The sequence below is a fragment of the Chiloscyllium plagiosum genome, unplaced genomic scaffold, assembly GCF_037043375.1.
Source record: "Chiloscyllium plagiosum isolate Xiang-an unplaced genomic scaffold, Cpla_swu_hap1 HiC_scaffold_48, whole genome shotgun sequence".
NCBI classification, from domain to species: Eukaryota; Metazoa; Chordata; class Chondrichthyes; order Orectolobiformes; family Hemiscylliidae; genus Chiloscyllium; species Chiloscyllium plagiosum.
The window spans coordinates 18867749-18881729 of NW_028270186.1; the positions used below are offsets into that span (position 1 = coordinate 18867749).

Below are 13981 nucleotides of genomic sequence, written 5' to 3' on the forward strand. Positions count from 1 at the left end.
TCCAGGGTCACAGGTTGGAGGGACGCGCTTTGAATCCCTTGCCCGGACAATTTCAGTTCAGTTTCAGGGAATGTTGAAATTCTGAAATGAAACCAGGAATTGCTGGAGAAACTCAGCATTTGTTGGGGGGAGATAGAGGGTGCAGAGTCAACATTTCGGCTCTGTGTCACCCATAGTTAACAATGTATATTATCACAGGGGCTGTGCCCCTGTTAATAAAGCCCAGAGCTTTATTTACTGTCCTCTCATAGAATCACCCAGGACAGCAACAAACCCTTCAGCCCAAATTGTTAAAGCTGACCAGCCTTGCCAAACTAAACTAATCCCATTTGCCTGCCATAATTTGGAGATGCTGGTGTCGGACTGGGGTGTACAAAGGTAAAAATCACGCAACACCAGGTTATAGTCCGACAGGTTTAATTGGAAGCACACTAGCTTTCGGAGCGACGCTCCTTCATCAGGTGGTTGTGGAGGGCTCAGCTGTAAGACACCGAATTTATAGCAAAAGTTTACAGTGTGATGTAACGGAAATTATACATTGAAAAATCGATTGGCAGTTTGTAAAGTCTCTCATCTGTTAGTGACCATGTTAGTTTCACTTCTTCCATATGTAAATCACGAAACGTTTTTTTTAAAAGTTACATTCTCAGGTTAACTTTAACAATCGGTGTCAGTCCAGATAACACCTTCAACACATAATCTGGGCTAACACCAATTGTTAAAGTGAACCTGAGGATGTGACTTCTTAAAAAAAAGTATTGTGATTTATATCTGAAAGAGGTGAAACGAACATGGTCACTCTAACAGATGAGAGACTTTCCAAACAATCAAGGTGTTTTTCAATATATAATTCCAGTTACATCACACTGTAAACTTTTGCTATAAAGTCTGTGTCTTACATTTGTGTCCTCCACAACTACCTGATGAAGGAGCGTCGCTCCGAAAGCTCATGCTTCCGATTAAACCTGTTGGATTATAAACTGGCGTTGTGTGATTTTTAACATTTGCCTGCATTTGGCTCATACCCTTCGCATCCAGATGTCTTTTAAATGCTGTCATTGTACCAGCCCCTACCACTTCCTCTGGCAGCTCACTCCATGCACATACCACCTTCTGTGTGAAAAAGTTGCCCTTTATAAGTCTTTCCCCTCTCACCTTCACCGTATGCCCCTCTCTGTTTTAGTCTTCAATACCCTGGACAAAATAGATGTTTGGCTATTCACAGTACCTATGTCTGTGATGATTTTATAAATTTCTATAAGGTTCCTTCTCATCCTCCAGGGAAAAACAGTCCCAGCCTATTTGTCTAACTCAAACCCTCCAGAATCAGTAACATCTTTGTAAATGTTTTTGCACCCTTTCCAATTTAATGATTAGATTAGATTAGATTTAGATTAGATTACTTACAGTGTGGAAACAGGCCCTTCGGCCCAACAAGTCCACACCGCCCCGCCGAAGCGCAACCCACCCATACCCCTACATTTACCCCTTACCTAACACAACGGACAAGTTAGCATGGCCAATTCACCTGACCTGCACATCTTTGGACTGTGGGAGGAAACCGGAGCACCCGGAGGAAACCCACGCAGACACGGGGAGAACGTGCAAACTCCACACAGTCGGTCGCCTGAGGCGGGAATTGAACCCGGGTCTCTGACGCTGCGAGGCAGCAGTGCTAACCACTGTACCACCGTGCCACCCACAATGGTATCCTTCCTGTAGCCGGGTGACCAGCACTGTACATCGTATTCCAAAACTGGCCTTCTCAGGGATTCTAACATGATGTCTCTACTCCAATTCTCAATGCACTGACCAATGAAGGCAAGTGTGCCAAACGCCGCCTTCACCACCCTGTCTTTTTTCAGGGAATCATGGGCCTGAATCCCTGTCTAGCAATGCTTCCCAGGGCCCTCCTGTTACCTGTGTAAGTCCTGTCCTGGTTTACCGCCCCACAGTGCAGCAGCCTGCGTTTATCTACATTAAACTCCCACCTGCCACTCCTTGGCCCACTGAGCAAACACTCCGTCTGCTCCTGAGCTCTTGTGCCAGTGATGCCAAAGGTTGATCAGACCCAGGAGGTCGATTTGATCAATATTTTTTGTTCAAATCGATTGAGAGGGGAAACAAGTGAGGAACCCTCCCTGCAGGATCTGGGAATCCCATACCATCCGAAATGGTCAAAACAGACAGCAAGGACAACACGGAAAGGAGCAGGGTGTAACTGTTTACCAAGGGAGGTTTGTGGACAAGACTATAAAACCAGTTCGAGATCGAAGGTTAGAATTGAGGAGTGGGTGGGAACTTTGCAGCCTGAGTGGTTTTATAATCTTGACGATTTAATGGATGTGCTCCGACGTTGCTAATGAAGGTGTTTGCATGGTCTGTTTAAACTCCTGGGAGATAAAAGACGAGATTTTGGTGTGTCTCTGTCTGCTTGAGAAAGCAGACCGTGATGGAACATCCTGACGGTGCGTATCTCTCCCAGGTGACGTGTTAAGCCTGCTCTGGTGCTGCCTGTATTCAATGTTACCTGTTGGTACACGGTTGCCAGCAGAGCTGTGGGAAATGTCCCTTCCACCCCAGGGCAAAAGCAGAACAGTGTCCATTCATACACGGAAAGGGAATACACGATGGAAAGTAGGACCCTTGAGGGGCAGAGGGAGCTTGGTGTGCATTTACATCGACCGCTTCAGGTGGGCGACGGGGCGATAAAGTCTTTCAGAAGGATTATGGGATGCTTCTCTTTATTAACCGAGGCGTAAGAGCAGGGAGGGTTTGGCTGGGAGCTGTATACAACGTGGGTGAGGTCACACAGCGAGAGTATTGTGGGCAGTTCTGGTATCCATGTTATAGGAGGGATGTGATAGCACTGGGAGAGGGGAGAGGGAGCAGAGGGAGATTTCCCAGGATGGGGCCTTGCTTGGCGAGCGGGGGGGGGGGGGTGGGGGGGTGGGGTAACTGGAGAGTTTCAGTTCTTGAGAGATTGGGACAGACTGGAGGGCTTGTTTCCCTTAGAGCAGAGGGGATCGAGGAGGGTCACGTCGGGAGGATAAAATGGTGAGGGTATCGGTGGGGAGACAGAGGGAGGAGCCTTTTCCCCTCGGTGGAGGGTGCAGTGACCGGGTGTGGGGGTGGGGAGGGTGGAAGCTTAGATTTAAGGGAAGGGGCTGGAGGTTTAGAGGGGGCCTTAAGGAATAATGTCTTCCCTTAGAGGCTGGTGGGGAATCTGGACTTCACTGGCTGTAAGGAGTCGGGGGTCGGGGGGGGGGGGGGGGTGGAGGCAGAAACCCTCATCGAAGGAGAATTCCAATGGGCACTCACCATGCCAAGGCTACGCGCCACGTGCTGGGGAAACGGGGATTAAAAAAGTGAGGTGGTTGGCACAGACTAGATGGGCCGAAGGGTCTTTTCCTGTGCTGTAGACCTCCAGGACACTGTTTTCCTCCTTGGGTTACCTCCATTCGGTCCCCTTCCAAACGAACTGCTGTCTGGGGGATGGAATTTCAGAGACACCCATCGCTGGGATTAAGCGAGCATCCACATCCTCTTCATAGAGAGTTAGGTCTGGAGTCACGTGCAGGCCAGACCAGGTAAGGATGGCAGATTTCCCTTCCGAAAGAGATGTGAGGGAAACTGATTGGGTCTCTGCGCCAATTGGTCATCAGTCCAACAGCCATCGACACTGATACTCGGGTTATATGCCACATTCCTGTTTCGGTTTTTGCGGAATCCTTCTCTGATTTGGCCCCTGGGTTTTCCTCTTCTGGCATGTGGGGCGGGACTGGGATCTGGGTTCCGTCACAAGCTGACCTCCCTCTCCTCCGTTCCCAGCTTCTCCTCGACCATGCACGAGACAGTGGCGCGCTTGGCTCCCCGATGCGAGGTGTCGTACGTCCAGTCCGAAGACGGCAGTGGCAAGGGCGCTGCACTGGTCACGGCAGTCGCCTGTCGGATACGGGAGGCCGGGCAGCACTAGGAGCCCACTCAACCCTGCGTGTCCCCCCCACCCCCACCTCCTTCCAACAAAACCCACCTCCGCCTCTTGGCAGTGAAGACTTGCTCCTCTGCCGTTTTGCCTACGTTGCCCTTCTGTCTACTGTGAGCCAACAGCTGAGAGGAACTCGGGCATCTGGGTTCGGAGCCACCCCATGCCCTGGCACACGGGGAAGGGGCCAGTCTGTACTTTCGAGGGAGCCTGGAAGTGATTTGATGGGAAAGCGAGAACGGTGTATCCTGGAAATTTGAGACGGCGGAGTGAACTCAGCAGGTCTGTGGAGAGAGAGAGAGAGAGAGAGAGAGAGACAGAGTTGTGGGGGGGTGGGGGGAGGTGAGGGAGGAGGTAAATGATGTGAACATTTCAGGTTCAGTCACCCTTCCTCAGAAGGCTAACAGTTTCTGTTTTTCATTCAGAAAGCGGTTGAGTTGGATCTGAGTGTGTGTGTGTGTGTGTGCGTGCGTGCGTGCGTGTGTGTTTGTGCATGCGTGTGTGTGCATGCGTGTGTGTGTGTGCATGCGTGTGCGTGTGTGTGTGCGTATGCGTGTGTGTGCATGTGTGTGTGCGTGTGTGTGTGCGCGTGCGTGCGTGTGCATGCGTGTGTGTGCATGCGTGTGTGTGTGTGTGCATGCGTGCGTGTGTGTGCGTGTGTGTGCGTGCGTGCGTGTGTGTGTGCGTGCGTGTGTGTGTGCGCGAGACAGAGATGATCCTGAGCCTTCAATACTCAGAGATGGCACGGCAGTCCCAATCAGTTGCCAGTCGCTGCTCAAAATGACTTTGCCAAGGGGTGTCTTCCCCTGGAAGGGGGGTGGGGGATGGTATCATGTGCCAGACCTCACTTTCAGGGGAGTGTGGTGGTGGAATCCTGACCTACCTCGGCTGACAATTGGGCAACGTGTTGGCATTTCCATGCGGGTGGGGGGTGGGGGGGGGGGGCACTCGACCTCGACCAGAGGAAACGGGTGCTGGGGCACATATTTATAACCATTCGGGGCAGGTTTGTGAAACGTGGCTGGGGAGGGTGGCATTTTCCGCACCCCTCTATGTTTCCGTGGAGGGTGTCCCGGACATTGGAGGTGTCCTGTTGGCAGTTGTCACTGTCACTATTGTATCTGGCTGGGGACTGCTCCCTTGGGTGGTAATCTCTCGATTGTGACGTAGGAGGGAAATCAGTTTGAGGGGGATTATTTTCTCCGTCGCCCCGTTCAAGGCCTCCTGCTTCAAACATTCCCATCGCCCTCCCAGTTGCAATTGACCTGGATCGAGCGTGCTCGTTTCTTGAAAGTCACCGCAGCTCCTTCGCTAAGTCGAAGCAATGCGAAGAGCAGCTGGAGATCTGAAGAGAAGGCAGCTAGTGTTGGAGAAACTCAGCAGGCCTGGCAGCATCTGCGGAGAGAGAGGGAGGGAAACCGAGTGACTGGCTCTGGTCCTGTGAGCCGTTTGGGTTTTGCAGTCTGCACATCTTGTCTTCGGGCATTGTTGCTTTCTCAAGCACGCGATCTACAGCAATCCGTACGGGTTCGATGGCGTGGCTCCCCTTGCTGTCAGTTATGATTACTATTTTCTGCTACTTTTCTGTTTGATTTGATAGACTACCTCATCAGGCCCACTTCCTAAAGGCTTACGAGGTTGTCAAAGCAGTCAGCGAGACAGCTGGCTGAATGGGAAAGGATGCTGTCAGATTTGGTCCAATCCGTGGTGCCACGTTAATAATATAGACCCTGCAGAACGTCGTGCCAACAGGGTAATGTTTGACAGTTCCTCAATAGCATGGGGCGACTGGTGGTTTTGTAGTGATCAGGACTCACGCACACCACCAAGTTTACAAGGACTCAGGAAGGTTAACATGTTCTGATGGAGAATTTAAAGTGATGCAGTACTGCAATCAGCTGTGTGCTCATATTAGAGAGGGAGGGCACCCATTGCCAGCTGTAACTTGCTGTTTGACCCTCCGTAATGCAAGAAGTTTCGAAGCAAGACAAGGATGCAATAATTTATTTTTGTGTCAGATTCAACCATTTCATCTCTCAGACAGACAGACACACATGCGCGTGTGCACAAACACACACACACACACACACACACATAAAGTCTACTGTTATAAAGAGTAGAATTGACATACCAAGTGCAGTGGGAGTGGACGGCGACAGTTTTGGGTATTCTGGACTCCAACCGCAGCTGGTTTTCCAGGATTTTAATGGCTCCGAACTGGAGCCACGAAGCGAGGAACTGTCCCTGTCCAGCCCCACTCCAGCTCCTCGAGGAAGGAGTTACTTCCTGGAGGAGCTCTGCGCTCTCAGCTTGCTAATCTGCGCTCGGTTGTGCAATAGACTCCTGCCTTCAGTTGAAGAGGAGTAATTTTATTTATTGATATTTCATTTTGTCCGGGTTCCACGCGATAAAGCGAGGACTATTGATCATGGATAAGCGTCGGGGCTGTTTTGTATGACCCTTCCACTTGGCCCGTCAGCCAATGATTTCAAGTAAAGAAGCGATTTCACTGTTTAATGTGCCGTCTGGTCATTTCTGTGTTCCTGGGGAGAGTTGGAATGGGCAGCAAGGAGGGAGGTCAGTGTGAGTCACGTTCTAATGCACCCTGGGCAGCTGGAAAACTGAAGCCCCCCTCCCAGGTGCCGAATCAACAGATCTCCCCACTTGAGACAGTGAGCACTTGATGCAGCAGCTCCCTGACACTACCCTGTCTGCAATGGGACTCACTTTGCGTGAATGAATAAAGAAATGCTGATTCAGGGTCTCAAGTCTATTCATTAGCAATTTTTTTTTAACTTTGCAAACAGAAAATTATTGAAAAATACAATCAATAACAAATATCAGTATAATATGTAAAGAAAAAACCCCTCAAATTACAATACAGCGACTGTCTACTAACGACTAACCTACTCTATAATACAAAACAAACCCTAACACTGTGCAGAGCACCACCAATAAATAACTAAATAACAAATAGATTAAAAAAAGAAAAGCAAAAAAAAAAACCACAGAATACAGAACAGCTGTGCTCGGTGCAAAGCTCCCAAACAAAGGAATTGGAGTGTTGTACATATAGCTGAAAATGTGTTGCTGGAAAAGCGCAGCAGGTCAGGCAGCATCCAAGGAACCGGAGAATCGACGTTTCGGGCATAAGCCCTTCTTCAGGAATGATATTCTCCTGTTCCCTGGATGCTGCCTGACCTGCTGCGCTTTTCCAGCAACACATTTTCAGCTCTGATCTCCAGCATCTGCAGCCCTCACTTTCTCCTCGTTGTATATATACCCGTATTAACTCAGGAGACCCCTTCCAGGGCTCGGTAAACCTAACCATCCTGGTTAAACCAACGCCCTAGTTAAGATAACTGACAAATCTATATCCAAATAACTCAAGTAGGGCTGCCATGTCTTATAAAAATTGTCTGTTGTGTTGGTGCACCATGTTTGTGAAAAAGTCCAAGGGAATGTGCTCCTTAATTAATTTCTGCCATCCCAGCAAACCCAGCGCGTTCTCAGACGCCCAGTTCATCAGAATATTCTTCCGAGCACAATATGCAAGAATATTAACTCGTTTCTTCCCATGCCCGTCTAAAGATGGTAAATTCGGTAGACCTAAGAGGAGAGATATCGGGTCTACTTTGACTTCAGTCTTCAATACCCTCCCCTGTCTCCCCCGCCACAGCGCTCCCAATAAACACGGAGCCTGTGGCATGTCCAGAAGCAATGGGTAAGAGTACCGACATTTATTTTACATTTGGGGCACACTGAAGATGCTCCGTTTTTAAAACTTCACCAGATGGTCCGGTGCCAGATGAACCCTGTGCAGAACTTTTAACTGCATAGCACGTCCTATTACAGATTGAGATCTTTCTAGCATTTTCCCATATGTTCTCCCATGATGCAGAAGAGATCTCCCATCCTAGCTCTTGCTCCCAGACCTCACATAACCGGTTAATATCCTGCCAGGCCCTGCCACCCAGCAGGCGTTAGAGGGCACTAACCGGAAGGGTGCTTGTGGAACGTAGCAACATCCTCTCTGTATCGGGCTTACAGGGCTTAGTGAGAAGCATAGTCTTCTTCGGGATGATATCCCTAACCTGAAAAACACAGAAAAGATCTCTGCTGGGCAACCCGTATTTGTGGCTCATTTGCTCAAAAGACATCATAACCTCCCCCTCAAACAGGTCTCCCAAACTAGAAACACCTCTCGCTGCCCATAGTTTGAACCCTGAGTCCATCATCCCTGGTCGGAACCCTGGCATGCCAACTATAGGTGTAAGTGGCAAAGTCTTGGATAAGCAACCCTCACTCTGACGCATCACCCTCCATGCCTTGACTGTACTAATGACAATGGGGTTCCGACAATGGTTCATATCTGTCCTCATCTTATCCATGAACAACAGGTTAATAAGAGGCCTCGATATCCAGCCATATTGAGTTTGGACGTTACCTACCCAATCGCAGTCGAAGGACAGCAGGGAACTCAATTGATACCTCCTAATGTCTGGGAAATCAACTCCTCCCCCTCCTTGAGGCAACTGCAATTTAGTAGGTTTGATGAGGGGCCGCCCACGATGCCAGGCAAAGGAACCAAACCACCCCATAAGCTTCCACAGCGTTGACCTGGGAAACATTATAGGGAGCATACACATGGGATAAAGCAAACGAGGAAGAACATTCATATTAATGAGAGATATTCGGCCCAGCCATGAAATTGGAAGAGCCTCCCATCTCTGGAGATCCTGCCTAATATTGTCGAGAAAGTCAGCAAAGTTAGTCCGAAATAACAGATCAAACTTGGGGGTCATAAAAAATGCCTAGGTATTGGAACCCTGCCCGTGACCACTTAAAAGGGAATGTAGAGCCACCTTCAACTTCTGACACATCCTTAAGGTTCCTCAAAGGCATAGTCTCCGATTTTGCAACGTTGATCCTGAAATAGCCCCAAATGAATTAATACTTTGTATCAACTGGGGTACGGAGGTCATCGGGTTCGACAAAAACAGAAGGACAACATCCGCCTACGGTGTAATCTTGTGTGCCCTCGATCCCACTTCCGGAACGGTTATGTGGACGTTCTGACGAATGGCCTCTGCCAGCGGCTCTATCACCAACGTAAACAACAACGGTGAGAGGGGGCAGCCTTGCTGACTACCCCTACCAATCCTAAAATTCCCAGACTTCAGCCCGTTGGTGATGACCGCGGCCAGAGGGTGGCGATATAAAACCTCCACCCACCTAGCAAAGACTCCACCCAACCCGAACTGTTCTAAGACATAAAAAGGATACGGTCATTCCACCCGGTCAAATGCTTTCTCTGCATCTAAGGAAATCACCAACCCCTGAATCGATTGTTGCTGACAAACTTGGACCACATTCAGCAACCTTCTCATATTATTAGAGGACCTACAGTCCCTTATCAAGCCTGTCTAGTCCTCTTTAATAATATGGGGCAACACCTTTTCCAATCTCAGCGCCAGGATCTTGGACAGAATCTTGAAATCTGAATTTAATAGAGAGATGGGCCTGTATGAGGCACAATCCTCAGGAACCTTCCCCTTCCTAAGAATTGGGGAAATATTAGCTTCCCTCAAAGATGGTGGTAGGTGTTTACGCATGTAGGAGTGATTGTACATCTCCAACATCGGCCCTGATAGAATCCCTATAAACTCCTTATAAAACTCACCTGGAAGACCATCAGGGCCAGGTGCTTTCTCATTCTGAAGTTGCCTAGCTGCCTCCCGTATTTCCTGAACTGTCAAGGGGGCATTAAGGAGAGAGGCCTGTTCCAAGGTTAACCCTGGGAGGTCCTGGTTCTTGAAAATTGCCTCCATTTTAGTCTTCCTGTCCTTGCAGCCTTCAGTCCGATACAATTCAGAGTAACAGCTCCAAAAAGCCTCATTAATCTTTTTAGCATCGTATGTAAAGACCCCAGCACTGACCCTGATTGCAGTAATGGATTGGGGAGCACGCTTTCTCCTAGTCAGGTATGCTAAATACTTGCCTGGTCTATTCCCATACTCGAACAGCCTTTGTCGAGCAAAAGCAAGTTCTTTCTTTGCGTTTTGTGTCAGTATTGAACTCAAGGCAGCCTGGAGGGCTGAGATCTGCTGTAGCTTAGTCACCGTAGGCCACGCAAAATGTGCCACCTCGGCAGCTTTCAACCACGTCTCAAGTAGACGCTGCTGTCGTTTCCGGCTAGCCGAATAGGGAATAGCTAATCCCCTGGCAAAGGCCTTAGCAGTCTCCCATAGCATAGACGGACTACTAGCCGTGCCTGAGGTGATAGTCAAGAATTCCTGAAACTCCTTCAAAAAGTATTCCACAAATTTGGAATCCTTCAGGAGAAAAGGGTCCAAACATCAGTGCCGCAAACCTAGCCCCTCACTCTTGGCCTTAACCTCCAACTATACCACTGCGTGATCAGAGATAGCTATATTCCCAATTTTACAACCCATAATCAAATCCAGAAGGGCTGAGGGAGCCAGAAAGAGGTCAATCCTCGTGTGGCATTTATGTGGGTTTGAAAAAAAGGTGAAGTCCCTGCCGGTAGGGTGAAGACATCTCCAAATATCCACCAGTCCCAACTCCTCGCATAAGTCAACCGCCTGCTTGGCCTGCGAAGAGATAGTTGGGGGCCAAGAGGCATCCTGTCCACTGTTGGATCCAAAGGCCAGTTAAAATCCCTCCCTGTAATAATGTGCTCTGTTCCAAAGGCACTTAGAGAAAGCACTAATCAAAAATTTGAGGGGATGCGCTGGAGGACAGTAGACATTTAAAATGTTATATTCCTCCCCATGTATCAGGGCTATAAGTATCACAAAACGTCCCTGCCCATCTTTCACCTGCTCTAATAATGGGAACGGAAGATTTTTCTGGATAAGTACAGCCACTCCCCGACTTTTAGTAGTAAAGGATGGAAAGAATACCCTGTCATAACCCCCCTGTTGTAACTTTAGGTGTAACCCATCATTGAGGTGGGTTTCCAGCAACAGAGCAATATCAATCTTTTCCCTCTCAAAGCGAGAAAACACTTTTTTTTCCCTTTTAACAGAGAAACGACTTCCCTTGATGTTCCAGGTGCACCATTTACTAGGTCCACTTAGCCATATCCCCTTTCAGAGACCCTTGAACCCCTGGGAGGGGGAACCCTGCTTACAAAACGCTGAGCACAAGTAAATAAAGACTCATTGAGCTGACAAATTATGTGTACAAAAACTACTCTTTCATAACTACAAACAGCCATTACTACCAAATAACGACAAAGAAAACCAACTATAAAACCTTGGATGGAAGACTCTTCCCCCTGCCCATAGGGGGCACTCACCCTACCCAACCCCTCTTTCACAGCTCCTTCAAACCCGGACTGTGCCCCAGGCTTAGCCCAGAAAAATAAAGGAGACGATCATTAAATCAACAGAAAGAAAGACCCAAATCCAAACCACCCATCCTTGGCTTCATGTCACCCCTACTTGTGACTAAAAGAGAAACAGAAAAAAGGGGAGAGACAACAAAGAGCATTCACAAGATTTCCCGTCAGAAAGTCCAGTCATTAAAAAAAAGGAACAACTTATTCGAAGTTTTTTTACCCGCTTTCCAAATAGGAAATTATTAGGGAGTAAGAAAGGAATAAAAAACATGGGGAAAGAAGGAAAAGAGAATGAACATTAATCATATTCTTCAGGCCAGTTCGTCTATTTTAAAGTGTCCACAAAGTTTGTAGCCTTATCTGCCAAGTCAAATGTATAAACTGAGTCCTCGTAGCTGAAACGGAGCACTGCGGGGTATCTCATGGACTACTGGATGCCCAGATTCCTCAGCCTTTTTTTAACGTCGTCAAAGGACTCCCTCTTTCGAATTACAGCTGCAGAGAAATCCTGGAAAAAACAGGATTTTTGACCCCCTTGTACAGCAGCGCCTGCGGATCTTTTCCCAGGGATCTGGAAGCTTCCACGACTCTTCGCTTGTCCTTATATGAGTGGAGGTGCACTAGGACCGGGCGGGGGTGCTGCACCGGCCCTGACCTGTGCACTGTAACCCGATACGCCCTCTCAATCTGCAGCCTGCTGGACTTGACGTGAAGGCCCGAAAACTTCACTAGCAACGAAGCTGACTGGCTGCTCACCTTCCTCACCTTCAGGGAGCCCGCCAATTCGGAGATTAGGTCCTCCGACCTCGGTTTTCGAGGTCGTCTCGCTCGGCCCGCACCTCTCGCTCCGGCAGCTGGATCCGACTGGATGAGGAACTCCATCGCAGCTTCCGAGGCCTCAGTTCGACCCTCCACCTCCTCCAGCCTCTCCCCGAGGCCCTGGGTCTCCTGCTCGTACCTCTGTGGCATGGATGCGATAGGTTGGACCTGGGCACGAATCTCCCCACGGGTCTCCCCAATCGCAGCCCCGACCTTCGAGGTAAGTCTCGCCATCGCCGCAGCCAATTCCTGTGAGTCTGTCAGGTCCCCCGGGAAGTTCAGGAGAGGCTGCTGTCGCTGCAGTCTCTGGTGTGCTGCAGGGGAGTGTCCTCCCTGCTGCTGTTTGCTCACTCCTTTTCCCTTTGGCATTCCTTCCCAAATATTAACAAATATGTGTTTTGTAAGGTTTTAAAACTAATAATTCCACCACACACAAAAAAAAGCCTTGGCTGTTCGGCAGAGCTGAAAATGTGTTGCTGGAAAAGTGCTGGAGCAGGAGAATCGACGTTTCGGGCATGAGCCCTTCTTCAGGAATGATATTCTCCTGCTCCCTGGATGCTGCCTGACCTGCTGCGCTTTTCCAGCAACACATTTTCAGCTCTGATCTCCAGCATCTGCAGTCCTCACTTTCTCCTAGGCAGAGCTGTCCACAGAGTTCTACAGAATGGCCACCATCTTGCCGACCGCACCCCCCCCCCCCTTGTGTTTAATGTGATGTGGAGGGGCCTGTGTTGGACAACGTTGAAAATCACAACAGGTTATTGTCCATCAGGTTTAAGTGGAAGCATTAGCTTTCGGAGCGCTGCTCCTCCAACAGGTAGCTGTGGAGTAGGACCATAAGACACAGAATTTATCGCAAAAGATTAGTGTCAGGCATGAAATGATATATTGAACAAACCTAGACTGCTGTTAAATCCAACATCTTTTAGAATGGGTTGCAGCCTTTGGTTCATTTATATGAAAATCCCAGCACTTCTTTTAAGTCACATTCTCGAGATAGCTTAAGGTTTTATTTTAACCAAAAACTTAAGTTACCTCAGCCCATTGTCTGAGCTGAGATGTCACCTTTTTTTTTAAATAAAACCTTAAGCTATCTCGAGAATGTGACTTAAAAGAAGTGCTGGGATTTTCATATAAATGAACTGAAACCTGCAAACCCATTCAAAAGATGAAAGACTTTCGCAGCAATCTAGATTTGTACAATATATCATTTCAGTTGCATGGCACTGTAACCTTTTGCAATACATTCTGTGTCTTATTCTGTTCCACAACTACCTGATGAAGGAGCAGCGCTCGAAAACTTAATGTTTCCAAATAAACCTGTTGGACTATAACCTGGAGCAGTGTGATTTTTAACTCTGCCCCCCACCCCCCTCTGCTGGCCTAACCATGCCACTGCATAAGCAGCCAATTTATTTCTGGCAGCGAGCACCAGAAATCTCTCACCGATCAACCAGTCCTCCAGGGAGAGTGGATCAATCTCCCATCATATTGATCACCCAGTCCTCCAGGTGTTTCTGCATTGACGTCCGATCACATCGATGGGCCAGTCCTCCGGGGGGGGGGGGGGGGGGGATTAATAGCTGCTGCTCCTCGGATGCTGCCCGAACTGCTGTGCTCTTCCAGCACCACGAATCCAAAATCTGGTTTCCAGCATCTGCAGTCATTGTTTTTATCGGGATGGGTTAATACCCCATCACAAGTGGATGATGGTGTGCCTTTAAGGGGTCATAGTGAGATTCCACGTAAAGGGGTAACAGAATGTACAAAGTCACAGTGGGTCACACAGCTCAACACTTCCCACCCAACAC

The 13981-nt window shown here is 48.7% G+C and overlaps 1 protein-coding gene across 1 annotated transcript in view; it reads left to right on the plus strand.

Moving 5' to 3' along the window:
* Window positions 1–6749, plus strand: part of LOC148135709 (hexokinase-2-like) — a 33841-nt gene extending 27092 nt beyond the window's left edge. The window contains exon 6 of the mRNA XM_087984281.1: window positions 3832–6749. Coding sequence (XP_087840407.1) covers window positions 3832–3976 — 145 coding nt within the window. The 3' untranslated portion in view covers window positions 3977–6749. The remainder of the gene's footprint in view (window positions 1–3831) is intronic.
* Window positions 6750–13981: the final 7232 nt, after the last annotated feature.